General features: G+C 51.4%; 1 protein-coding gene across 2 annotated transcripts; it reads left to right on the plus strand.

The window, feature by feature from the left end:
- The first annotated feature begins 4313 nt into the window (after positions 1–4313).
- On the plus strand, positions 4314–17801 carry IRF4 (interferon regulatory factor 4). 2 transcript variants are annotated; one of them, XM_059940621.1, is made up of 8 exons: positions 4314–4529; positions 5631–5817; positions 6598–6686; positions 7287–7431; positions 9488–9595; positions 11746–12099; positions 14525–14637; positions 17544–17801. In XM_059940621.1, exons 1-8 carry the CDS (start codon positions 4314–4316, stop codon positions 17685–17687), a joined length of 1356 nt encoding a protein of 451 aa, XP_059796604.1. In that variant the 3' UTR covers positions 17688–17801. The 2 variants fall into 2 exon arrangements, with proteins under 2 accessions (XP_059796604.1, XP_059796605.1); XM_059940622.1 differs by having other exon boundaries at positions 7290–7431.
- Positions 17802–26971: the final 9170 nt, after the last annotated feature.

Genomic DNA, 26971 nt, shown 5'->3' on the forward strand with positions numbered 1-26971 from the left:
TTGGTTGGAGATCAAGTGAGATAAAGTCTATGAAACTTCCCTAAATGTTGAAGCACAACGTAAGTGATAATAGTCTGGACTTGTTGAACACGGGATGTGCCAGGCATGGGCTCAGCACCATCTCGTTATCACAGAACGCTGGGAGGCAAGAAAGCTGTCAACTCCACTGTACACGGGAAGGTAAGACTTCCGTTAAATAGTCCATCAAGACCTCAGGAACTTGAACCAGCTGCCCCACACCCGAGCATTTAATTATTAATAATATCATACAGTAAGAATACCATATCACACACTACAGCATTATGTCACGATATAATACTATGATACCTTAATATACAGCAATACTGCTACACTACACTAGTACTGTGATACACGAGCACTGTATCGCTGTAGTATCAGAGTATATTGTATGGTATATACTGTAGCATATGACTATATTACTGTATTATTACTGTATATTACTGTACTATTACATAGTATATATTACTATTTATATGAAGCCATAAAAATACAATAATAATATAATAGTATTGCCATATAGGATGCCACGGTCAAAGGCAATAATTACCATTGCACACACATACAGCCAAAGAGCATTAGAGGAGCTCTTTATCTTATACGAACTGCACCATAACAAAAAAACATTTTCAGTATTTTCCTGTTTTTTTACAAATAACTAAAAATCACTGCCCTTTAAATGTTTTCAATGATATCGTTGCACTGTTTTTAATACATTTAGTTCCCTCCTTCTGAAAGAATAATTAGTGAGAAAATAGGTTTATCCACAGCAAGGTTTGAATAATTTATTTTTTGTGTCTAGTATGGGTTTTTCTAAAATACTTTTCTTGCATACGAATGTATAATTTTAAAAGATTGATTTTTAAAATACTGAATTTATGTCAATTCAACTTCTCTTACAGTTTCTTTACAATAAACATGAAATGGAAATTGAGCTACGGCATTCGGACCAGGCTGCATCCACAACAGCACTTCCACGTCCGGACAGTTCACTGAAGTACATAACCTCCTCACAGAATACGATGATCAGCTCTGTTTTGGAGAGACATTCAATTAACTGAGTTCTTATTGGTTTTCACTTTTTTACAAGCTGTGACATTTGAAGATAATGTCTAGTCTTTCACTAAGGGCACTTTGATTTCCTCAAGTGTTGCGGGGGAGGGCCAACTTTACAGCTTCTGTCATTTCTGCTTCACCTGTGACTACGATGGAAAAGTCTTCTGCGAGCAGCTAGCGGGGCCGGCCTGCCACCCACCACTCCCCAGGGCCGGTGAGGACACCAAGAGTTTCAGTGATTAAAATACACTATTCTTTGTATCCACCTCATCATAAAAGAGAAAATAACCACTTCTGGTAGATCAATATGACAAATGAGTAAACCAGAAGATGGCGTTGAAGGTTTGCAATCACATTTTAAAACAAGGTAACGTGGTTTGCAACGTCTGAAAGCGGATGAGTGAGGAGAATGTTGAAGCAGCGAAGTCTGGGCAGAGGACACGTGTGCGAAAGTACAAAAGCTCAAGTGTGCCATTTTTGTTCTTAGCAATCTCCCGTCTGTTGTTGGTGAGCACTGATTAAAGTGTAAAGATGTTCCCTTCGTTCACTGAGGTATCCCAGGTGCCAAGAACGGTTCCTAATAAGCAGAGGTGCTCGAAAAATATTTGTTGAACGAATGAATCCATGAAAGAAGAAGAAAAACCGCTGTGACCAGAATTTTCTTTGAAAAAAAAAAAAAACCTGTTGTTTATTACATAGATTCTGATAATGGAAAACTTACTTAAGTGAATAAAACCATGGCATCCTGTTAATTTCTGAGAAAGTCATTGGTTTGAGGAAAAGCATGCCCGCTCTGCACCTCACGCCTGTTTTGCTCTAGCCTGAACTTAGTTTGTTCTCTGGGTGGGAGACAGTGGCCCAATATATAAGATTAAAAGAAAAACTGAGAAATCAGTGAAATCAAAAGCTTTTCAAAAGTTGCGAGTTGACCTGGGATGGTGGTGGTCTAAAATCATATAGAGACCAGTGATCTGACGGTTTACCTGAAATTGTTGACTACACAAACATGCTGAAGCATCCAAGATGCTCTGGGAGAGTTTAGAGGGCAGGTGCTCAGGGAGTTTATTTTGATATTAAGGAGATCCTGGAAAATTAAGTAAAATCACTCCGCTTAAATATTGTTCCTATTCTGGACATTTAAAACCCCACTTGTAAATTGTTTCTTACCAGGTTAAGCTTAAAACTATGTCACTTTGAGGTGAACTGAAGCCCAGAAGCAGTTAAGCACTTGGATACTTGGGGCTCCTTCCCGTTCTTTCCTGTGGCCGTAATTAAAGCGTCGGGGGCTGTGCATTGTCTGAGTCACTGCAATTCACCAGTTTAATAGACGCACGAGTATGTGAGCGTTTCAAACATGCGGGCAGTGGGTGAGCCGCAGTTCATAGCTCAAGGGATCTGGGACATTTCCTTTTTTCTTTTCAATGAGTATGATGTTCTCTAAACACCGCGGAGGGGCGGGGCTCTCGGTGACAGCGGCCGAGCCTAGGGTGGCCCCCACCTACCCGCGGGTCTTCGGTGTGGACAGCCCTCTGTCTTTGGTTACGCCAAGCCCCCTTCGCGCCAGACGGCCGCTCCTGCACAGCCCCTGCTTCCCGCCCTTACAGCGCCGCTGTAGCGTAACTTTCGTTAGTTACCGGCGGGCCTCCCGCAGTCCCTGCGCGCAGGCCGAGTCCCCATTCGCGCCTTGCCCCTGGCAGGAAGCTGCCCGACCGAGGTTCCCGTGCGCCCGACCCGAGGTGCGTCCCCAGCGCGGCCCCGCGCGCCCCGTTCTGCGCCCGCAGCCCCCGAGTCCCGCCAGGAGGCGCCCCCGGTTCGCCCCGCCCCGCCCCAGGCCCCGCCCCAAGCGGGGCTTTTAAGCTTTATAAAGTTCCTCTTTCGCACTTCGGAGGCTTAGTTTCACTGCTTGAACTTGGGACTCACCGCTGCCCTCAGCTCCGCGTCGGCGGCAAGGTAAGACTTGGGTCGGGAAGGAGCACGGCTGCGAGGCGGGCACCACCGCGAACCTGGCGCGAGACCAGAGGTCTCGGGGTCCATCTCGAGGGCAGCGCAGGGGACCCCAGCGTCGGCGCCAGCAGGGCGCACGCCCCTCGAGGGCGCCGCGACGCCCGTTCCATCCGCTCTTGGCCGGGCACTCCCGCGGCCCCAGCGCCCACGGGTCGGCCCAGCCCGGGCCCGGGGAGGCCACGCTCTGGACCGGGTCGGATAACGAGGTCGTCGGGGCCCAGGAGTGGCCGAGGCGGGGCCGTCGAAGGGACCCACACCGGGCGGCAGGCTGAACCGCGGGGGACTGTTCCGTACCCCCGGGGCTGCTTCTCCTGCTCCTCCTTCTTGAGGGGCTCAAACTCACCTCGGCCTCCGGCTCTCGGCTTCCCGGCTGCTGGTGGAAGAGGAGGCGCTCCAAATTTCGGCCACTCCGGGCCCTGCGCTCCGCTGCCTCCGTCCCCGCGCTCCGCGACCCCTCGCCCTGCCCGGCACCCTCCCCGCCTCCGCTCTCCCCGGCCGGCCTCCGGCTCCAGCTGAAGCTCGGCGCGCGGGGATCCCCCGCTACGAGGCTGCGCTCCTCGCTGAGGCTGGCTCGCTCTCTGCCTCTTGGGGCTCGCGGGGCCCACCTAATCGTCGCCAGCTGCCAGGGCCCAGGGGCAGAAGAGTATTCCTGGGGCAAAGAGTGCGGGTCCCGGAGAAGGCCGCGGGGGAGCTGCCGGCGCCGCGCGCCTGGAACGCCGGCCCGAAGGGGGGCCCGCGTGCGAGACACGCCGGGCCACCAAGGGAGTGGGAACTTGGGAGAGGGCACGAGTGGCAACGGACAGTGGCGCGGGGAACGGACTGGCCTCGGCTCGGGCCTGGGCAGTGGAGCAGGAACTACGAGTGCGCAGAGTGCCACTCGTGGTGGCGGCGGGATTTGGGGGGGCGGTGGGTGCGCGAAGGCCAGAGCCGCGAGTCTGGGCAGCGCGCGGGCTGCGGGGCGTGACAAGAATGGAGAGTCCGGAAGGTGGGGTGGGAGGACGGCCTCCGGGGAGGCGGCAGGACGGCGCGCGCCCAGGGCACCAGCCGGGCCGGCTGAGAGGTGCCTTCTCTTGGGACCCGAGGCGCCCCCGACTCGGTAGCGCGCGCCTCGCCGCCTCGGAGACTCCGGGGCCTCGTGGTCATTGCCGGAGGGCGGCCCTCCTCTCCCCCGCAGCGCAGAGCGGGTGCAGGAGCGGATCTTGGGCGTGCGAGGGGACCGTGCCGGCGCGCTGGACATGAACCTGGAGGGCGGCAGCCGAGGCGGCGAGTTCGGCATGAGCTCCGTGAGCTGCGGCAACGGGAAGCTCCGCCAGTGGCTGATCGACCAGATCGACAGCGGCAAGTACCCCGGGCTGGTGTGGGAGAACGAGGAGAAGAGCATCTTCCGCATCCCCTGGAAGCACGCGGGCAAGCAAGACTACAACCGCGAGGAGGACGCCGCCCTCTTCAAGGTGCCTGGGGCGGGGCTGGGGAGGGCCCGGGGGCCGCGCGCTTCCCGACCTGACCCGGCTCGGCGGGGCCCCGTCCGCGCCCGGCAGGCCGGCCGTTCTCAGCGGGGAGGGACGCGCGGGCGCCCGGCAGCTCCGGCTGGCCAGCGTCCCACGCCCCGGGAGAAGGAGAGGTTTCGACTTCTCCAGTAACTTCGCAGAGGGAGGGCCGGGTCCCAAGTCAGAGCGTGTGGGGCGCGCGCAGATGCCGGAGGCTCGCCCACCAGGGAGAGGGGCGGTCCAAGGCCGCACCTCTGCTTCCGTCGGAGCCTCTTTGTGAACCTCTGGATCCCTCTTCGCCTCCCTTGATCAACACGCGTCTGTGTCTCAGGGTCCCCTTCTGTGAACGCCGGTGGGTCTGCTGGACTGCGCCCCTCACTGTTGTCTCTACTCTCCCGTCTCTCCCTGAATAGTTTTGCTTCTTCTCACTCTCCCTCTCCGGCCTGCACTCTCCTAGCTCTCTCTCCTCTCTGGTCCTTCCATCTGTGTGTCTCCCAATGTCTCACTGTCTCTGTCCGGCTCCCTCTTTCCAGGTCTCTCTGGAAAGTTTTCTCGGGTCTCTCTCCCGTCCCCATCCTCTTTGGTTTCTCTCCCTTCCTCTTTCTCCCTCTCAGGGTCTCTCTGGGGGTTTCTCTCTGGCCCTGTGTGTGTGTGTCCCTGTCCTGACTGTTTCCCCCTCGGGCAGTTTACCCAGCGACCTGCGCATTAGGGCCCAGCCCTACCACCAGTGGGCAGAGCAGGAGAAGGGGACTTCCTCAGGGAACTGGCTTGCAGAATACCTCAGATCCTCTGACGTCCAGAGGTGCTCTGTGGGTGGCCCCTCACCCCAGAGCTCTGCCCCTACTGCCAGGCCAACTCGCTCCAGGCCCTGTGGGTGGAGCCCTTCCAGGGGTCCTCCAATCTCAGCCGCCTTTTACGAACACCTGCTGTCTTTCTGTCCCACATTTTGGGCAACAGTGTGAATCTGAAGCCCCTGACACCATTCTTTCCTTTAGAAATACAATTCCCAGATTCTTTTTTGAAAGACCTGTATTTTAAGTTTTTTCCCCTCTTCTTTCCCGCCAGGCTTGGGCGCTATTTAAAGGAAAGTTTCGGGAAGGCATCGACAAGCCGGACCCTCCTACCTGGAAGACACGTTTACGATGTGCTCTGAACAAGAGCAATGACTTCGAGGAGCTGGTGGAGCGGAGCCAGCTGGACATCTCCGACCCCTACAAAGTGTACAGGATCGTCCCTGAGGGAGCCAAGAAAGGTGGGGCTTCCTGGCTCGGGCCGCCTGACCCTCTAACGCCTCTGTGTCACTGTGAGGGCCCCTTTCTCGGTTTGCTGCTTTCTATAGCCTGCCTGCCTCAGCCTCCCATTCAAGCCCAGCAGGCGATTTACCCAAGTTCTCTGGGTCATAAACTGAAATTCTCGTGGTTTTAGTGTAGAATAATTTCTCAGACTCCAAGTCTCTACCTGTGTGTGTGCTTTCCAGTAGTTCTACTAAGATGTGGGCCAAATTTCCAAGCCAAAAATGGAAAAGCTGTTTGAAGCTTTACTTATCCACCAGTCTCTCGTGATTAGCCACTTTGTAGAAGGGAAGCGTTCATGACCCACATATTGTTACCATTCATAGTGATAGAAGTGTCAACGTTTAGAGTGTGCCATGGTCAACTGGGGTGCTTGTTAAAATTCAGATTCCCACCTTCCAAGATGCTGACCTGTGTGTCAGAGGAGAGCCCGGGAATCTGCAATGTAAACAAACCGCTAGGTGACCTCGCTAGCCGCGCATCTTGCTGCGGAGCCCTCGATGCCACAAGGCCCAGCACACACGGGCTTCATCTGTTTCTCTACTGTGCTCCATACATTGGACCTTGTAGGAACCAGTTTAATGGCCTGGATAAATAATTGCCCAAGGAAACTGTAGAAAAATGCCTTACTTGTCAGTACTGTGTTATGCATTCTAGGAATTAAACTCTCAGGTATTTTTCTAAGCCCTTCCAGTTCCCTTTTTCAACACTGTGCATTTCCCTTTTGCCCAAACACTCAGGAGCGAAGCAGCTGACCCTGGAGGACCCACAGATGCCCATGAGCCACCCCTACAGCATGCCGGCTCCTTACTCCTCACTCCCAGCTCAGGTATGGGAGGGGCAGGGCTTCGAGAAGGGGAGGCTCGGTCTGTGTGGGGCCACCTGAGCCAGACCCCACACCACGGGAAAGACCTGCAGACAAAGCAGCAGAACTCCGTTTTTGCTGTTTGTCAATCTGCCAAACCAAATCCCGGGCCATCGGATGAACGTCTCAGTTTCTACCTGGTGTTGCTGGTTTGGAGTTAGGGAGGGGAGGGTGGGGGTGTCTGCCTTGTCGGTTAGACTCTGAAATCTGGGAAACCGACCTTAGAGTCTAAGGTTTTGGGAGCAGGGCTTTATCATGTGAAACCGCAGGGCAGCTGATCCCTACAGACGCTTCTGATGTGAATCACAGCTCTGTTTCATTCACTTTGCTGGTAAAGGAAGGCACATTTCCCTGCGGTACTTTGGTGCCAGGTTTACCCATATGATGAAGCCTCACATAAATCATCACTTTACAACACTGTCTCCATTGTGCCTTTTGGTTCTTCATGGCGGGTTTCCACCAAGCCTCTTAGGAAGATAAGAGAGCTCCCGAGGAGTCTGGGGGCTCCCCGAGGCCGTCCCCGGGCTGGTCGCTCTCCCCCCAGCTCCCCTCTGGTCCCTCCAGCAGGCTCACACCTACATGATTCCGCCCCACGACCGAGGCTGGAGAGAGTTCGTCCCTGATCAGCCCCACCCGGAGACCCCGTATCAGTGTCCTGTGACCTTCGGGCCTCGCAGCCACCACTGGCAAGGCCCAGCCTGTGAAAACGGTAAGGAGGGCGCTGGGGCAGTTCCTGTGGCCAGAGGGCCTGGTCCCGCCTGGTCTGTCCCCTGTGCCGTCCCACGGCTCTCGCCTCCCCCGAGCCGCTAGGAAAGGCCGCACGTGCAGTGAAGGAGGGAAGAGGTCCCCAGAGGAGGACACCCAGGCTTCACTGACGCCTGCTCTGCTGTGTGCCGGGGCCCAGGCTCGGGGCTGCCTCGTGGAGCCTTCTTTAAGCATTGCAGGGGTCTGGCCAGGCACCCGAAAACTGCCCTGTTTTGTATAGGGATTCGCTCACGGAATGTAAGCAACGTGCCCAAAGCTACTCGGTGAGAGTGAGGGGCTGGGTTCAACTCCAGATCCCCTAGCTCCAGAGCCCGGCCACGCAGGACGCGGATGTCAGGTTTCAGATTGGTTGGCTATATGTTTTACATTAGCTACTTAATAAGTGAACGTGTTTCTTCCTTCCTGAATAATCTTAAAGTTTATTTTTAATCTTGGGCAAAAAGTAGTCGGTTTTGTCAGTCTTCCCAGAGAAGACTAGACTGTCCCTTAATGCCGACTGTCTCCGTCTACACTTCTGTGAAGTCAGCGTCCCGCAGCTGAGCCCAGGCACCCCTCCACGGGGACACCAGGAGATCATTGCGCTGGTGGATTTCTCTCAAGCAGTGGTGTGCCCACGGCAGTTGTTGCTGGGATTAGAGGTGATAGTAAGAAGGGGATGAGTAAATACTGTGAAGAAAACATAAAAGGTCTCCACAAAAGGTGCCCGGCTGGTGCTGGACTAGCTTAGACGTGGTCCCCCGGAGGCCTTCCCCAGACGTCAGGATGAGATCTCTCAGCGAAAGCGCTGATTTGCTAAGTGCAGATTAGATTTCACACAGTACGTTCGTGCAGCAAAGCACGGGCTTTCAGGACTTTTGAGCTGTTATTTAAACAGAAATCCTGAGACCAGTCAACACGCAGATGGTTTCGTGTGTTCTAGGAGTATCTTCTCCTTTTTCCAGCCAGGTCCGGGTCACTCTTGGCTTGTGGGATTGAAGACGTATGCCATTATTTAAGATTCGTATTGAGTGGCATGTTTACAAAAAAGCTGAGAATTTGGTTTTATTAGCTTCTCAAGAGTGATTTGCAGTGAAGGTTTGTTTTCCGTACTGTAGTGGGGGAATCAGCTGACGTTGGACGGGTATCTGGAATTCAGACCCGGGTCCGGGGCATGAGCTCTGCCGAACTAGTGACCCTGGTGAAGAGGCAATGCCTAGAGCTGTGAGAGGATAGACTGGTGGACATATCTTGAAGCATAAGTGACATTAAGTGACACGCCAGCACAACGAGGTTCTACCACATACTCTTTCTCTGCTGACGTTTAACACAACACACGGCAGCTGTGCCAGCCAGGGACATGGCTCAGCCCCTCCTGATTCCAGAAGCAGCGACGAAGGGAATGGGGACAAAGCCACGTGCAGGGTTTCGATCCGGCTCCTGGGCGTCAGATCTCACGTAGAGAGACCTGGGCTCACAGCTCTGCCGCGAACTTGCTGTGTGAACAGGGGTGAATCACGCTGTCTCTCTGAGCCTCAGTTACCCTGCGTATCAGTGACGGAGGACTGTTGGTCAAAGGGCACAGACTTCCAGTCAGGAGATAAATAAGTTCTGGGGCTCCAGCCTGGCGGGCACAGTTAGCTATGCTCTGCTGTGTTGAAAGCTGCTAGGAAAGGAGGTCTGAAATGTTCTCAGCGCACGAGCACGTGCGCGCACACACACACAGGTAATGATGTGAGGCGCTGGAGGTGATAACTAACAAAAAACGGAAGGAAGGAAGGAAAGAAGGGAGGGAGGAAGAAAATGACAGAGGGCGACTCCAATTTCCCTCCAGCTCTGAAAAGGCTCCTCCCTCCTTCAGCCTTGGTTTTCCCCACTGGACCTCAGCCTCCTTGCCTCTCGAGGGCCCAGGCCCTCCCCTGCACCCCGGGGGCCGGCGGGCCCCCCTCAGGGAGCCGCCTCCTCCCCCTCTGCCTCGGATGGACTCTGTTTAGGCCGCATCTGATTTTTATTTGCAAATGCAGGTTGCCAGGTGACAGGAACCTTTTATGCTTGTGCCCCGCCCGAGTCCCAGGCCCCCGGGATCCCCATAGAGCCAAGCATAAGGTCTGCCGAAGCCTTGGCCCTCTCAGGTGAGTGGGGCTCCCCGGAGGCGGCGTCTGTGAGGGTCCCCTCACCTTTGGGTGGATTCGTGGGGCTGGTGAGCACCGCCGGGGCCTGGAGCGGGTGGACCCCTCTGACTGCCAGCTGCGGGGACGAGGTCAGCAAAGTCAGCACCGAGAGGCCAGCTTCCGACCCTGATCCGCTTCTGCAGGCTGGTCTGAACTGAGTCCTTCTAAGCTCTGCACTGGCGTCTGACTGTCCAGGAATGTGCAGACACTCCAGTTCCGTTTACCAAGGGCCCCTCTTCAGCCAGCACCCCCGTGACGCAGGGAGCTTCTTGCAACAGCGCAGGGGCTGCTCGTTTGGGAAAGCTCATCATCCTTGCGGGCTTAGCCGCAGGCAAACGGTTGGCCCCATCGGCTTCCCGGGACGCGAGTTCTGGGTTCTTTCTCCTCGTCACGTTTGGTGCCTAAGTGAGGAGCATCTTGCTCTCCTCTGAACATGACATGTCTTGCAAACACATACACATCAGATCTGGCTTTTCGAGTCTCTTCTCTAGAGGAGTCCCCATACCTCAGCAGTCTCGCCTGTTTTAAGGAAGACACCTCGAGGTTTACTGAACACGTGTAGTGTATGTATATTTATTTTTTAGATAATGTTTTGATTGTTTTAAAATGAGATTTGCATATATTAAAAATGGATAGCTTAAGCTTCCGAATTCTCACCTTGCCCCCTGGCCTCTTTGAAAATCAGCGACAGAAAACATAAGCTGAATTCTCAAGGTTTCAGGAGAGGAGAGCTGGGGGCCCTTCCTTGCACCCAGGGGAGCTGGCCCACTGTCGGGCTCCTTTTGGTTCTGAGATTCTGAAGGAAGCTTGCTGCCTTTCTTCTTAGATGCTCCTGGACAGTGGAGGGAGGAGAGGTTTCTGAGCAGAAAGGCCTGTTTGTTTTTAGGAACTTTCAAACCCTTTTCTTGAGCACGTTAAGTCTTGTGTGGGTGCCTGAAGAGTAGGAAATAAACAGCTATTTATATCCCTGTGACCTCGTGACTTCTGATGACGCTCAGTGAAACGAAACCCCGCGTGGCCGACACCCACTCCTCGGGGCTCACGGCGGCAGAGTCACAGAGAGGCAGTGATGTGGGCTGTCTGAGTCTCAGAACCTGCCCTTGAGGGAGGAGAGGCTTTTGTGGGTTTCTCTGGGTGTGCACAGTACAGACTAACTACCAGCCTTGCCCGTTTATCAGAGGACTGCCACCCGCTCACGTTTGAACCCCGCAGTTACCGTGGGAGCTGTTGCCTCTCAGGAAGCCCTTTGGCACTTCAGGTCAGTGGCCCTTGGCAAACCTGGCTTGGTCCTTTCAGCCCATGGGTCGCATTTTAAAGAAGGTTCTAAAATCAGCAAAGTTTCAAAAATGAGTTCATCTTGTTTAGTGTTTGAGAAGCACAGTTCTAGAGCCAGCCTCAAACTCAAACACAAAGCGAAGTGGGTCTCAGCAGACTTTACGCTTGGGACGTTTCCCTCACGAGGTAATTTTATTATACAAGTAGTACGTACACAGTGGAAAAATAATTTAAAAATCAGAAAAGCAAAAAATGGAAAATAGAAACGTCATAGTCCCACCACCCAGAGATCACCACTGTCGAGGCTTATCCTTCCCAAAACTTCAGTGCGTGCTTGGACGTGTATAATTTTTTTTCTGTAACTGGTATCATATTGATATTTTAGGGTAGTTTTGGATATGTGGACATATTTGCTTTTTTCTCTGAAACACCGTTGTACTCTTTTTGCTACTAGAAATTATTTAAACTTAGGGTTTACTTCTTCCAAAATCAAAACTGATCGCTGTGTTTAAAATGAACTTTTGTTCGGTGGCACATGACTCACCGTATTAGACCTAAGTGTTGTCGTCACCACTATTGTGCTCTCCCCCCACAAATCCATGTCCCATGCATTTGGAAAATGCTGAGCTAGAGGACATTACGCAGACTCGTACAGAACTTCTCCACCATGGGGTGAGTCTCCAGGAGGGACGTAAGGCCTTGCAACGTCCGTCCCCCAGGCCCCTTCTTACGAGCGTCCCACCAAGGACACTTTGCTCTGGGCAGTCATTTGGCATCCTGGTGGGTACCAGCACCTTGGCTCCTTAGCACTGACCCCGACGGGTCTGTGTTTGCAGACTGCCGGCTCCACATCTGCCTGTATTACCGGGAAGTCCTGGTGAAAGAGCTGACCACATCCAGTCCCGAAGGCTGCCGGCTCTCCCACGCCCACACCTACGACGCCAGCAGCCTGGACCAGGTCCTCTTTCCCTACCCGGAGGACAACGGCCAGAGGAAGAACATCGAGAAGCTGCTGAGCCACCTGGAAAGGGGCGTGGTCCTCTGGATGGCCCCCGACGGGCTTTACGCCAAGAGGCTGTGCCAAAGCAGGGTCTACTGGGATGGGCCCCTGGCGCTGTGCAGCGACCGGCCCAACAAGCTGGAGAGAGACCAGGCCTGCAAGCTCTTTGACACGCAGCAGTTCTTATCAGGTGAGGTGGCGTGTGTCTGTCGGAATGGGCCCTACCTGTGAGGCTTGGGGAGGGCGGAGCTGGCGACGGCACGCCTGCCACAGGGGTCAAAGGCCACTCCCAGCAGGTCTTCCTTCTGTGAACCCCTGAGCCCGCTGGGCACGATCCCAGAGCAGGTCTCCTGTTGGTCCACCTGCCACCCCATCAGCAGAGGGTTGTGGAGAAGGGAAGGTTGTCGGGGGCTGTGGTTCAGGCTGAGGTCTTGAAATGCTGGGATTCATCCAATACTCACCAGCTAATAAGGTTCATATTTTACTGGCAAGTGTGTTCTCAGCAAGCATATCTGTTGATGTTTCAGCTCTTTTAAGGTTCCTAGAAAAATCGTAAGGTTATAAGTATATTGTGAGTGTCCGTGGTTGTGAGATGTATCAACTCTGAGCAGATGCTTTCCAGCAGGTGGGACCACGGCCGAGTGTGTAGAACTGATTTTGCAGAGCGGAAATTATGAGACAGCTTTGAGCTGTTTCTAGGTTTCAAATCACATTTTCCAGAACCAGCAGGTTTTGTTTTCCTAGTTTTGATTTCATGACAATTAAATCAGCCCTGGGCCGGCTTTTGTGAGGCCTTCGGCCACCTTCTGGTGGAAGGTAGTCCAGAGTTTCCACTTAGCTGTCCCCATTCACAATGCTGCTTCTGGACGGAGAAGCGGTTCTCCCTGCTGGCTACTGCCCGTCCTTCCTCGACCTCATTCTTAACTCTTCTTGTACAAGCGCCTCCTCAGAAACACCCTGTGTCTTTGGGCTTTCACGGGCCTCTCCTTGCCCTGAAGCTGCTTCTTGATTCAATTCACGTGAAGCACAAAGCACCTGTGTGCTCTACCGCCAAAGACACTCGCTCAGCCTTTGGGGTTCAAGTGGCCCACATTTGCTTGGGCTCCTCCAAATGCTCTTTTGTTGCCCCAAACATGTCCCTGGATGACTCACACTCCCCCAGAGGCGAAACGGGAGGAAGAGGGAGAGCTGAGGCTCTGGTCTCCAGGTGGCCCCCCCGACCCAAGCCGCAAGCTGCCCCCGAGCGGACTGTTCTGTCCATCCTGGGGCCCAGCGTGTGGACCGAGGGCGGCTCCAAGGAGGGGCCGAGGGCCGCACCTCTGGGGTCTGAAAGAGCCCTGGCTTTGGATCTCCTCCGAGGCCCCGGGTCTTGGATGCAGAAGATAGGCTGGGCCGGGGGCTTCATCCAGGGAAGGGGCCTGCTTCTCTGGCAGGCGGGACGCTGACGGTCCGCCTCCTGGGGCGGTGCGCTCGCCCATGTTTGTCTGCGACCAAGAGCTGCTTTGGTTTGGCTCCTTCCTCTGTGACCCAGGGCTGTGCTCTGTGCCCAGTGCAACCTCTTATCTTGAAGTGTTTACTGAGGTTCAAGGAGGAAACTGTGAACTTAAAAGCTGCAGCTGTGCAGACCAGCCCCACAGTCGCGGATTCCCGCGAACATTCTCGAGCTACCAGGCATCTCGGCAGACTTTTTCAGAGAACTGTGCCAACGCGGCCGGCGTGGGTGTCGCCTCCCACCTCGCACTGTGGAGGCTTTGCACACGTTCTGCCGAAGTCGGTTAGGTTTGATTTGAATTCTGGAAGAAAAAAAGCAGGAAGTCAAATGGTCCAGTGAGTGAGCTAGAAACTTTTCTTCGGTTGAAGAGAACAGTGGAAATCTTTGACATCCACCCATCCAGGACCCGCAGGCTGCTGGGGACAACCCCGCCGCGCAGCGGCTCACGTCCGACAAGGCGGCAGCCGCAGCTCTGCAGCCGGGCTGGCGCCCGCGGAAGCGCGCGGCTTCTGGGGACCTGACCTTTGACCCTAGCCGACAAGCAGGACAGCCGGAGGGAGGCCGGAGGGTGGGCGGGGACGGCGTCCCGTCTGGGTGAACGCAGGCGCCTTCGGGACACGCGTCCACAAAGGTGGGCCCGGCGCTTCCTCCAGCGCCGCCCCCCCCCCCACCCCCGACCTCAAAGCCACTGGCCGCCCCTGATGGGCTCCGCCTCCCAGATTCTGCGGTGCCCGAGTCACGTGGACCGCGGGTTGCAGGGCTCAGCAGCTCTGAGATGAGGGTCTTAAGTCATCCTGGGTCAAGTCAGAAAAGTCTGATTTTAAAAGCAGATTTCTCCTTGTGTGAGTGATTCTTTTGGCTCCATTTCCTTTTCTTCCTCCTTCACCCCTTCCTGCTGCCTTCGCCTCCTGTGGGTCCAAGGCTGCAGAGCAAGGTTGCCCCTCTTAGGGCGCGGCCCCCTTGAAGTGGAGGCGGGGCCTCGGGAGAGCCGCGTGAACACGCGTGTGCGCCCCTGCGCTGCTCCCACTCTCACGCCTGCTCTGGCCTCCACGTCGGCGTGGCTCCCTCCCCAGCCTGCGTCCGCGCTCGGCCTTCTGAGCGGTTTCTCTCGCCGTCTCTGCAGAGCTCCAAGCCTTTGCTCACCACGGCCGGCCTCTGCCAAGGTTCCAGGTGACGCTGTGCTTCGGGGAAGAGTTTCCAGATCCCCAGAGGCAACGGAAGCTCATTACTGCTCACGTGAGTGTCCAGTCCCCTTCGGGTGTTTGAGTTTCCCTGACCTTCGTCAGGGGCAGGGCCCCAGTTAGAGCAGTTCAGATGAGAAATAAGTGTCCGGGGACCTGGGCAGGGGGGATGGAGGGAGGGAAGGTGTCCAGGGAGTGGTGCAGGGGTGCAGCCCAAGGGCCATGTGCCTCCCAGCCCTGGACATCTGCTCATCGCCGCTGGGGGTGACCTCCAGCCCTGGGTGGCACCCGTCCCGTCTTTTTTATTTTTCAAGGAAATCGTCATATTTCCAGTTGATAGGGTTTTAAAGGGATGATGCTAAAAGTTGCCCTTTAAAATTCTTCACGTTTAATATTGCTTTTAAAATGCCATCCAGCTGATCTTCACTTGAATGGGAAGCTTTTTCCAAATGGGAAGCTGTCCACTGACTTGAGTATTTTGTAGGCCCCCTCCAAATGTCCCCCCAAATCCTCTTTTATCTCTGGATTTTTAGAAACTATTTAATTTTTGGAAACCAAGGGCCATGTGCTATTTGGAGGCGTGAAATCTCGCAAGGACTTCAAGTAGCTCAGACCACAGTCATGTTCTCCAGCAGAGCTTAAGATGCATTCACCTGTGCAAAGTAAATATCTTTCACAGAAAAGGAAAGAGAAAGGGTTAGATAGATAACATGTAGCGTTAATTTGCCACAGAAAACAGAATTTTGAATACTTAAGATTTTTGAATTTGAAATTTGAAGACTCTGTATTGCTACATACCTGCGAGGGTTATTAATGGGCCCAGGTAATGAGCAGCAACAGATAAAAAGTTACATCAAATAATAACAGAATTCAAGTCAGATTTTATTTTTTTTAAACATCTTTATTGGAGTATAATTGCTTTACAATGGTGTGTTAGTTTCTGCTGTATAACAAAGTGAATCAGCTATACGTATACATATATCCCCATATCCCCTCCCTCTTGCGTCTCCCTCCCACCCTCCCTATCCCACCCCTCTAGGTGGTCTCAAAGCACCGAGCTGATCTCCCTGTGCTATGAGGCTGCTTCCCACTAGCTATCTATTTTACATTTGGTAGTGTATATATGTCCATGCCACTCTCTCACTTCGTCCCAGCTTACCCTTCCCCCTCCCCGTGTGCTCAAGTCCATTCTCTACGTCTGCATCTTTATTCCTGTCCTGCCCTTAGGTTCATCAGCACCATTTTTATTTTAGATTCCATATATATGCGTTAGCATACGGTATTTGTTTTCCTCTTTCTGACTTACTTCCCTCTGTATGACAGACTCTAGGTCCTTCCACCTCACTACAAATAACTCAATTTCATTTCTTTTTATGGCTGAGTAATATTCCATTGTATATATGTGCCACATCTTCCTTATCCATTCATCTGGTGATGGACACTTAGGTTGCTTCCATGTCTTGGCTATTGTAAATAGAGCTGCAATGAACACTGTGGTACATCTAACAATGTTCCTTACTGAAATCTGAAATAAAACACTATCTAATCTTAAACACACACCCCCTGCTTCTTGATTATAAAATCAAAAAACAACCAACCAATAAACAGAAATATAGTCCCCATAAACTTTAGAGTTTTCTCATGGATTCTCTCCAGTGATCAATAGATTTATCGATATAATAACTGATTCTTGTTAACAACTGTCAAAGGACTAAATAGTCTCGGTCCTGGTGAGTAACATCTCTGAAGGCAGTGGTGAGTCCCTGCGTCTGAGTCTCAGGGCTTGGACACACCGGCCTGGGTTGGTGAGGACGCAGCCCCAGCTGGGACCATGAGCCCGAGTTGATGGAGGATGGACGCGTGTGCACCCAGAAGTCCTGCTCCTTTTATTATGGATTTAATTTACTTCAGTTACCTCAAATGAGTTATGCTTAAGTCATTTTACGTCAAATAACATAAAGGCTCACTTGAATAGCACAATCGATTGGCTGAAAGCATTTGGATCTCTTAGATGCTGCAAATTCAGGAAAAGCTGAATGTTGGATACTTTCTGGTGAATGTGGTCCACACTAATAACCAAACTAGAGGAATCTTGGGTCAGTTGGTAACTTCTCTTTTTCCACAGTAGCAGTTTTGCTGTTGTTTGGTTTTGCTTCTTTCTTTTTTTCTTTCTTTTATCTTTGGTTTAGAAATATACAGGTTACCAGGTCATCCATGAATAGTAAATCACTGAGCCCCTCATCCCTGTCAAACTGCAGATGTGGAAAAATAAATCCATTGGCCTAAATTACCCGATTACCTTAAATTTACCTTTAACTTGGTCATTTTATCCGATTTGCTTCATTCAGTCCTAGTTTAACGTAAATTTCAAGCAGCAGTTGGTTTACAAGTACCATCTTTACCTTTTCCTTCAACTGAAACCCAGAATTAAGTATATTCTGTTTATAGGTTGGTGTATGTAAGGACTCACAAAAAATCAGTTCTCCAGAAGGCTCCCAGTATGACGTGTTTTGATGAGTCATAGCACCTAACTTTAGACTTGACTGTATACTTAGATATGGAGGGTTATTGCAGGATGTTAGAAAAAAGAGCTCAGTAACATCTTTTTTTTTTTTTTTTAATAAGTTTTTTAAATTTTTATTTTTATTTTTTTTTTATTTATTTATGGCTGTGTTGGGTCTTCGTTTCTGTGCGAGGGCTTCCTCTAGTTGCGGCAAGGGGGGACCCCTCTTCATCGCGGTGCACGGGCCTCTCACTATCGTGGCCTCTCTTGTTGCGGAGCACAGGCTCCAGACGCGCAGGCTCAGTAGTTGTGGCTCACAGGCCTAGTCGCTCCGCGGCATGTGGGATCTTCCCAGACCAGGGCTCGAACCCGTGTCCCCTGCATTGGCAGGCAGATTCTCAACCACTGCGCCACCAGGCAAGCCCTCCGTAACATCTTTTTTCAATCTTTCACTAAAGGTCGAACCTCTGCTAGCCAGACAGCTGTATTATTTTGCTCAGCAAAACAGTGGACATTTCCTGAGAGGCTACGACATACCCGAGCACGTCAGCAGCCCCGAGGATTTCCACAGGCCCATCCGCCACTCCTCCATCCAAGAGTGAGAACGCCAAGACCAGAGACGTTGCTTCATTGTAAATACTCGACTTGGAAAACAGCTGACTGAACCCCTACTTCTTCTTTTGAGGAATGTGGAAATTGGGGCTTCAGTCCCACACCTGAGGAAAACATTTGTAGAAAATCAGCTCCATTTAATTGACAGATGAGCTTTTTCCAAAAGGAAGAATGGTATTCAGGGTCTTCTGTAGACCCTGACGATAATGTGAAAACTCACTAAAATGTGTTTACATTTACTGAAATGCCGTGTCCAGTTTGATGTGGACTCTTTCTTGCGTGAAGACTGAGAAACCTGTGTTTCAGTGCTGACCACTAAGGACGGCATGAAGGCGCCCAAGTGCCGTTCTGTTTCTCAGGGAAGTAAAACCTAAGTTTGAGTCTGCTCTGCCCACAGGAGAAATGTACCAACACCTGTGGACGGCTGCTCTGTAGGAAACGCTTGCTGATAGAAGGACATAGACTCAGCCCTGGGGGTCCCTCCCCAGGGTGGCCCCCGCCCACCTCCCATCCACGCTCCTTATGGCCCCAGAAGCCACTAGGCAAGACTCTGCTGTGTTTTCTTGAGCCAAAAGCATTTCTTGAGCCAAAGAATAGAGCATTTTGTCTACTAATGACCGGTTAAGATAGTTGTTTGTCTTTTTGTCTCTCATTCTATAGAAATTATTGCTAAAACTTTTTTTCTTGAAGACAACAAAAAAAGACAGATCCACACTCCAAGTACTAAAGATGTATTTTTGAAACTTGGTCGACAGTTCCCCTCTTGTCCTGCTTGTTTGTTAGGCGACCAGTTACCATGGCAACACTAAGAGGAGGCGCCCCTACTTGTCCCGGCGGTGAGTCCTGTAGGGAAGGGAGGAGAGGGCTTCGCAGATTGAGTAACTGCGGGCTCAGTGAGCTGTTTTGCTTATGTGGTATGTTATATGCTTCCTCATGCCAGCGACGGCTTGACAGGGCCTTAAAAATGCTGGGCTTTTTCCAAATACAGCTTTTCGTAGAATTACTAAGATCTCCACTTGCTTACTTAAATAAACCTCATCACTTACTTGTTGTTCCTTCTGGAAAAGTAGAGATGTTTAGACTGTGATGTAGCAGCTGTATTTTTGTCCTACTGGGAAATAACTGCTGTTACTTTTAGGCTCAGCACAGGACTTGATAGTTCTCTTATTCGAGTCCATATTTTTAATTCATTCAACAGACTTGCATTAGACAGACTGTAGCTTTTATCCAGCTTAGTAAGTAATGAAGCCTGAGAATGTCGTTTCTTTCTCTTTTTTCTTTTGAAGAAGTTTTTAGGGATAAAATAATACGTATCAACTACAGAAAATATAAACTGTATAAAAGGGCAAAAGCTAAGTGAATCTTCCTTTTTTCCAGCCCAAATCCTCCCCCCTAGAGAGGTCCACAAGAAGAGTGTGATTCTTCCAACACGTTTTACTTTTCTATAAATATACATAAACTTAACGCAACTCGGGGGTCTTCCGTGCACTCACTCGTGTGCAGCGTTCTGTTAATCCCACGACACAGATTCCCCTCATTCTTCTCAGAGGCGGAGCTTCAGGATACACCTCGGGGTCGTCAGCACAGTTTACGGTGGTGCTTTAGCCACTCGGAATAAACACATTTGGACAGTAGATTGTATTCTGTGGGCTGCAGTGACTTATGCATCTTATAGATGCGAGGATTTGGGGTATATTGCCCCAAGGGGGAGACAGATGGGCCGCTAGCTCCCAGAGCGGTAGGTGTGGGCCAGCTGTGCCGCCCTCCCGGCTCTTCAAGGAGATGCTTAGTTTCAGTTGCTGTTGTGGACCCTTTCCTTTTTCTCCCTTTTCAAACATTAAGCTGCTTTGACTCTGGAGTTACATTTTCTGGAACATGCTGTTGGCCTGGGCCAGGCCCCCTTCCCACCTCCACACTCAGGTGCGTTGGCGTTCTTTAGTTCTGAGGGATCCAGAGCGTGAAGGGTAAATGGACTAATTATGAAACGGTCCCGGTGAAGGGTCCTGACAGTTGTCTCAGGACCTTGAGAAGGGGCCTCCTTCCCTGACAGTGGCCTCAGCAAACCAGAGTTTAGTTTGTTCGCAGTGGAAGGTACTGCAGAGTTTAGGCCCTTGTTATTCGAAGGAGCTTTTAGGTTCGCAGGAGGAGAAAGTGTAGGCCACAGGGATGTTCCTGGCTTATTTCTTGTTCTTGAGATTTAGGAACACCACAGGCAGTAACCGGTGTCTTCCGGAACACTACGGAGAGCTCGTTGAAAGCAAGGCTTTGGAAGCCCCTCGGTCACGGTACAGAGCACCCAGAAAGACGGCCGTGTTTGAGACTGCTCCCCTGGGAGAGAGCCCACCACAGTGTGGGAATCACCTACACTGGCCATGAGCAGAGCGGCATCCGTGGGGCTCAGGTGTGAACAAGATCTTCCTGTGTCACTGCGTGCAAGCCTTGGTGCAGGTCTGCCGTGGGCTGGCGTCCGCGAGGCTGGCGATGCGGCTGCATCCACAGGGAAGGCTGCACCAGGGAAGGTTTTTGTTTCGTTGCATGAGTCATTTTTTTAGTAAAAATCCAGACACAGTTCAAAGCCCCTTCCATTCCTCTTTGGTCACGTTTCTCCCCTTTCTCCACGGGCGAATGCCTCTCTGACGGTGGCGCGCTTCCCTAAGCTCTGTATTTTAACACGCGGCCCCCTGAACGGCTTGTAGCTGGCTGGCGCCGATCTCAATGCCGCTTTCGGGCCGCCCTGCCACAGGCATCATTGTGCAGCTTGCCTCTTCCACGGCCCGTCTCAGAGCTGGACCCCCGTCAGCGGGCAGGGGTCTCACCCACCTCTGCTCCCTGCGGTGGAGGAGCCGTCACGTGAATGCAGTGAAGGTGGGCTCTCCTGGCATTTCTCTTCCCGGCTTTCAGGAGGGCATGTGAGTGGAGTGGGGCTGAAGTGCAGGAGAGACGGGCCGACCTCCTCCAGGGTCAGCTCGCATCTTGCCTTGGACCCTTGGAGACGGGAGGGGCCTGACAGGTCGTGGGTGGCCCTGCGTCCCGCTGTGCAGGTGGAGAGGGCCAGGTGGCTCCGTCGCCCCGCTGCCCGTGCTGCACAGCCTCTGGGCGCCCGGCTGAACGTTCCTTGGACAAGCGTACATCATTGTGTCATGAATCCCGCTGTAAATCGCTTTTCAAAGCAGACTGATATTTGTGATAACGTGGTGTTTTAGATACTTGATAAATAAAGACTTTTAAAAAAGTGATCTGCTACGGCCGTGCGTGTTATTAAGCCCTTATCTGCAAAGCTTTTTAATACTTCCTTCTTCTGCTGCGTTCGGCAGCCTGTTTCCTTCCTGGTTCCTGTGAGCCTCCCTAAAATCAGATCTCAGAGCGCACAGCTTGTTCGAAAACACCTGCCCCACGTGCCCAGCAGCGAGCAGCAGCCCCCCGCGCCCACCCTCCGACGCCCGCTAAGCGGGGCAGGAACGACCCTCGCCCCCCGGCTGCGTCTCACAAGGTCCCGCAGAGCCGAGTACACTGTGTCAACGTTTCCTTCGATTCTGTCGCTGTTGCTAAAGGGCAGGGGCTGTAGGTTCACCAGCATCCTGAACGTGGAAGATGACATAAACCCGTGTGTGGGGAGCACAGATGAGGCCGTGCGCCCTCCTTCCCCGGCTCTTGCCGCTGTGACCCGCCCTTCAGCCCGCCAGCCCCTGTTCGCCGGTCATGGTGTTAAAGTCCTTGCAGCCAAAGGCTGTGTGGAGCTGTCAGCAGTGATTGTACTTTGCATCCAGGAGCCCAGAATGTTAGATAAGAATAATTTTGGATGTGCTAAGTGGTAGCCAAACAGAAATAATGGGAAAATAAACTATTACACTGCTTTTGGGGGCTCTGTCTGCTCAGAAAGTGTGGAAGGACGTGAGTCAGTATCATAGCAAGCATTATTCACATGATCTATCAACTCATTACATCTGAAAGAGGGTTTAAAGGGATTCTGTGCCCTTGAACTTGTTCTCAGGTAATTCTGTCCCTCTGTCAAGTACCACATTTGTAAGATTTTCTTCACACACAGGGCACATTTGGCTGCCTTGGATCCAGTTTCCCTGACAAGTAAACCCTTTTATGTGAAGTGCATAAGCAAAGCATGCCTCTGCCAGAAAAATCGTCACCTTTCACGTCATCTCTCTGGAAAGAAACTCCAGGGGTCATACTTGGTCATTTTCTTCTAGGAGAAGCTATACCTAAATTAACCCTGGCAGATGGATCACCATCTTCTGAATTAGAGGAGCGTTATGAATTCAAGGCTGTTACAGGCACCTGGAGAACTGGGAACTCTTTCAGTGACCCCTGTCCCCCAGGGGACAGTGTGTGTCCCATGGCTGGCCTTGGAGACTTCCTGGAGGGCAGAGGCCTTGGTGCTGTCAGCAGGCATCTGGCACAATATATCGTAAAGTTCATTTTATCCCAGTCCTTGAGCGAATGGTCAGAAGTTTGGAATCTGTGGCCACTTTATGATCCTTGAAAGCTGTTACTTTGCTTCTTTACAAATTACCATTCTCAGTTTCCCCCCTTTCCCATCTGGCGGGCATGACGGTGGCTTCGTAGAGAATCATCCCAGCAAACAAAACATCTTTGCCTCTTTTGTCCTCTCCTTCTGGGTCAGGTTTCCACAGCAACCTTCCTCTGGAGGAGAATCAGCAGGTCATCCAACACCTCTGTCTTCATTTCTCACCATCCCCTCGGTCCTGCTGAGCGGCCGCAGGGCCCCAGGCCCCTCCTCTCTCCTGGAAGACCACTCCTGCTGCCACATGGCCACCCCTTTCCTCCACCAGGTCCCAGCTCTGACAACGTCCCTTTCTGGAGGCATTTCTTCACCCCCAGGGAGCCTTTCCTGGTTGCACCCTCTGTTTGGCTCAGTGAAGGATAATGTTGAAATACTTAAGAAATGCCCCTTCTATGTACACCCACCTTGCTCACTCGCAGGGCAGAAAGGGGACACTGTGGCTCTTGTCCTCCAAAGACACCGGCTCTTGTTGAGAAAGGAGTGGACTCAAGGAGACTGGGAACTTAAGAAAGATCAACCCTTTCAGCCCTTCTGGACTCTCACCCAGACTAGAGAACGATGCTCAGAGCCGAGGAAAGAAGACAGAATGAGAAGTGAGGGTGCAGTTGTCAGTGGCTCCCAGGTGAAGGAGAGCTGTCCTCTGTCTCCTGGAAGGAGACTCCAGGGAGTGGACCTGAAAATAGCTTGTTGGAGGAGCAGTTCACGCAGGTTCAGAGGGTGGGGGGCTGGACGGGAGGGGAGCTCCACACACGCTGTGCGGGCTGAGCGGTGGACACTTGGGTGTGTCTGAGCGGAGATCAAGCTGAGGACCAGTGCCCCACACTTTCTCCCCTGCCCAACCACCTGGCACCACAGAGGCAGCACCAAATTTAGTGCCAGCTCAAGGAAAGGGGAGTGATCCAAAGTGAACTGAGATTGAATTTCCCTGGCGGAGGAAGAGCTAAAATGAAAATTACACTGTTAAAGAAAACATGAATTATATTCCTTGAAAACATTAGCCAAGGCTTAGATTTGTACCTGCTGTGTCTGTAGTATGACACTGGCCATTCTTTGTTGTGGTCGCCTATTCATTAATTTTCTTCCCTAAATAAACTGCTTGAAGACAGGCGTTGGGCCTCACCATGTACAGTAAATCCCCTACATACGAACCTTCAAGTTGCAAACTTCCGTGCAACGTGCGTTCACATGCCCAATCACGTAAGTTAGTTCACGTGTCTGGCGTACGTTGTCACGTGCCTGCACCCTCTACAAGTGGTTGTACTTTTGTGTACTTTACTATGCAGAGTACGGTAGTACAGTGTCTTTATTTCAAGCCCAGGATGTCCAGAAGCAAGTGTAAAAGCTGTAGCTGGTACTACTATACTTTCCAAAGTACCGTACTGTAAGATTAAACATGTTTTCTTTATTTTTGTGTTTGTTTTTTACGTATTATCTGTGTGAAAAGTACTATAAGCCTATTACAGTACAGTACTATATAGCTGATTGTGTTAGTTGGGTACCTAGGCTAACTTTGTTGGACTTACAAACAAATTAGACTTACGAACGCGCTCTTGGAATGGAACTCGTTCATATATAGGGGACTTACTGTACCTGGTACCTGCAGGGCACCACACACGTGACTCGGAAGGATCTGTCCACTACATCCAGCAGCGTCCAGGGCTTGTGAGCTAAACGAAGGCCACATACAGCATGGCACACCAGGTCCCATTTCAACATGTGCGGTGGAGAAATGTTTGTTACGTAGTTAGGTGAAAAGAAAGCAGGTTTTAAAACAATGTGATAAATGTTGAAAATTTTTATGAAATCCATGTGTGAAATTTTTAAAAATAGTCAAAAGTGTAAATTGTAACTGAGTGTTGGAGTGATGGGGATTTTTATTTTTCTTGTCCACTTTTCTGTATTTTCCAAAGTTTCTCCTATGACCATATATTTAGTACCAGAAGGGGAAAAAAAAGCACAAAATGTAGTCCTTCTAGGTTGGTATATCCTTTTCAATGTGTGTGTGGGGGTTTTCTTTCTTAAGTTGCTACATGGGGTCCCCAGTGGTCCCGTTTCCAGGGGACACAGAGCACAAGGTGGCCTTCCTGCCAGGCAGCGAGGGACCTCGGTGCTCAGCCCTCCCCTGGCCCCAGGGGCTCCCAGTCTCCCACCCTCCTTGGGTCCTTCTCTTCCTGCTATTTCCCCTGGGAAGACTATCTCCTCAAAACCATCTGTTCTCCACCATGGACGCATACTATGCTTGAGGCCCTCTCCGGTCCCTCTGTGTCTGAGGTCCTCCCTAACCCTCCATCACCTCCACGCTCCCTGGGGGACCTCCCTTCCTCCCTCCCCCACCAACCCTATTTGCTCGTGCAGTCTCGCTCTTTGTCTTGGGCCCCACTATTTACTTCGTGTGAATGGCAAAAGGTAGGGTTGCTTGAAAACAGGAAAGAAAAAAGCCTTGATGTATATTTTTAATTGTGGTAAAATGTATGATCTTTAAGCCTATAGCTCAGTGGCATTATGTACGTTCACTTAATGCTGTGCAACCTTCACCACCATCATCCCCAGAACTCTTTTCATCTCTCAAACTGAAACTCTGTCCCCAGTGACACTAACTCCCCCTCCCTCTCCCTCAGCCCCTGGAAACCACCATCTACATTCTGTCTATGAATCAGACTCTAGGGGCCTCATGTAAGTAAAGTCATTCAGTACTTGTTCTTTGTGACTGGTTGATTTCATGAACATAATGTCCTCAAGGCCCGTCCGTGTTGTAGCCTGTGTCAGGATTTCCTTCCTTTTTAAGGCTGAATAATGTTCCATTGTGTGGATGGACCACATGTTGATTATCCATTCATCCTTCTACGGATGGACATTTGGGTTTCCTTCAAATTTTAGCTACTGTGACTAATGCTGCTGTCAATATGGGGGTACAATATCTGTTTGGGACCCTTCTTCTAATTATTTGGAATTGCCAGATGGTCTGGTAATTCATTTTTAATTTCTGAGGATCCTCCATACCGTTTTCCACAGCAGCTGCACTGGTTCACACTCCCACCACCAGTGCACGAGAGTTCCAGTTTTTCCACATCCTTGCCAACATTTGTTATTTTCTGAGGAACATTTTTTTAAAACCTCTGTTCATTAACAAACACCTCCTGAAGATCCACTGTGTTCCTGGCCCTCTGCTGGCCTGCACGGCCTCCACAGGCCAACATCCAGGCTGTCAAAGGAGGGCCGCGGACCGAACAGGTGCTGCGGGCAGGCGTCTCCGCTGGCTGGGCGGCGGGGTGGCTTCCAAGAAGGATGCATTTTCATCCTTCATTTTTAAGCTGAAGAAACTGAGGCTCGGAAATCCTAAAGTTACTACCTAATGTTGACAACTACTAAGAGGCAAAGCCAGGACTCTAATGTAGATCTTTCTAACTTCAAGCTGTAGTCGAGGGGCAGAGAGGCTCAGAGTGCCCATCCTCGGCCATCAAACCCAGACTTCCTGAGACGCTTGGCCTTTTTCAACAAGACAAGACCCACAGGTGGGGGCCCATCCCTTTAGATGGGAAAGCGACCAGAAGCAGAGGCTTCCCTAAAGGGAGAAGAACCAGGGATGCGGGAGCGCATGCTGAGGTACGGTAACCCTCTCTCGGGTTCTCTTTACTGTTGTCCGGGTGCTAAGCTCCTGTGATCCTTGACGGAACCTTAGCGGACAAATATTGTATTTCTCGCCTGTTGTTGGGGAAACTGAGAGCCGTGAAAGTAGGTACCTTGTTACAGTTGTGTGGCCAGCAAGTCCCCGGGAAGGGACCTGACCCCAGCTCATCCTGCACCGGGGCCCCATCTTCCTGCTGTAAAACGCTCTGTTTTTGAGTTTCTTTTTTTTTTTTTTTTTTTCTTTTCTTTTTTTTGGCTGCATTGGGTCTTCGTTGCTGCACGCCGGCTTTCTCTAGTTGCTGCGAGCAGGGGCTACTCTTCATTGTGGTGCGCGGGCTTCTTATTGCGGTGGCTTCTCGTGTTGCGGAGCTCGGGCTCTAGACGTGCGGGCTTCAGTAGTTGCAGCACATGGGCTCAGTAGTTGTGGTGCACAGGCTTAGTTGCTCCGCGGCATGTGGGATCTTCCCGGACCAGGGCTCGAACCCGCGTCCCCTGCGTTGGCAGGTGGATTCTCAACCACTGCGCCAGCAGGGAAGCCCTGGTTTTGAGTTTCTTCTCAAAAATGGGGCTTGCACTTCATGAGGTTGTCAGCATCATTGCGTCAGATGCTGAGAGTTAGTGACGTGGAGATGTTGGCGGTTGTTAGGTTAAGCTTGGCATTTATCACGAGCTCCTTTGAGGGGAGGGAAGGTATCTTATTTCAGTGTTTCCAAAATTTTAGTCACATATATTCTGCCTTCAAAATTTTGTTTATAATTATGTAAATATTATCTAATTAACATTTATGGTGACAAATATTATTTATTCAATACACTATGTAAATATCTATGTAAAATGTGACTTCTCAAAATACATTTAAAAGTCCTGTTATTTTTTTAAAATCTTTAGGTTGACTCACTTTTCAAGTTGAAATGTCTGCTTTAGCATCACTGTAAGCAATGAAAACTTGTAAATACACAACGTGGATGTGCTTGTTATATATCTATTTTCCAATATCCATTTAAAATAAATAATAATGACTGAAATAAAAAGGCCCACCCCTGAACCATCTGAAACACCCCTCCCGGGGAGACACCAAGTTCCTCAGGCCCCCATCTTCCCACAGCACCC

Source organism: Balaenoptera ricei, chromosome 11 (assembly GCF_028023285.1).
Source record: "Balaenoptera ricei isolate mBalRic1 chromosome 11, mBalRic1.hap2, whole genome shotgun sequence".
NCBI classification, from domain to species: Eukaryota; Metazoa; Chordata; class Mammalia; order Artiodactyla; family Balaenopteridae; genus Balaenoptera; species Balaenoptera ricei.

Coding starts and splice junctions, on each gene's coding strand:
- IRF4 (XM_059940621.1), top strand. CDS start 4,314: ATGAACCTGGAGGGCGGCAGCCGAGGCGGCGAGTTCGGCATGAGCTCC. Junction 6,687..7,286: donor ACTCCTCACTCCCAGCTCAG/GTATGGGAGGGG, acceptor TGGTCCCTCCAG/CAGGCTCACACCTACATGAT. Junction 7,432..9,487: donor AGGCCCAGCCTGTGAAAACG/GTAAGGAGGGCG, acceptor TTGCAAATGCAG/GTTGCCAGGTGACAGGAACC.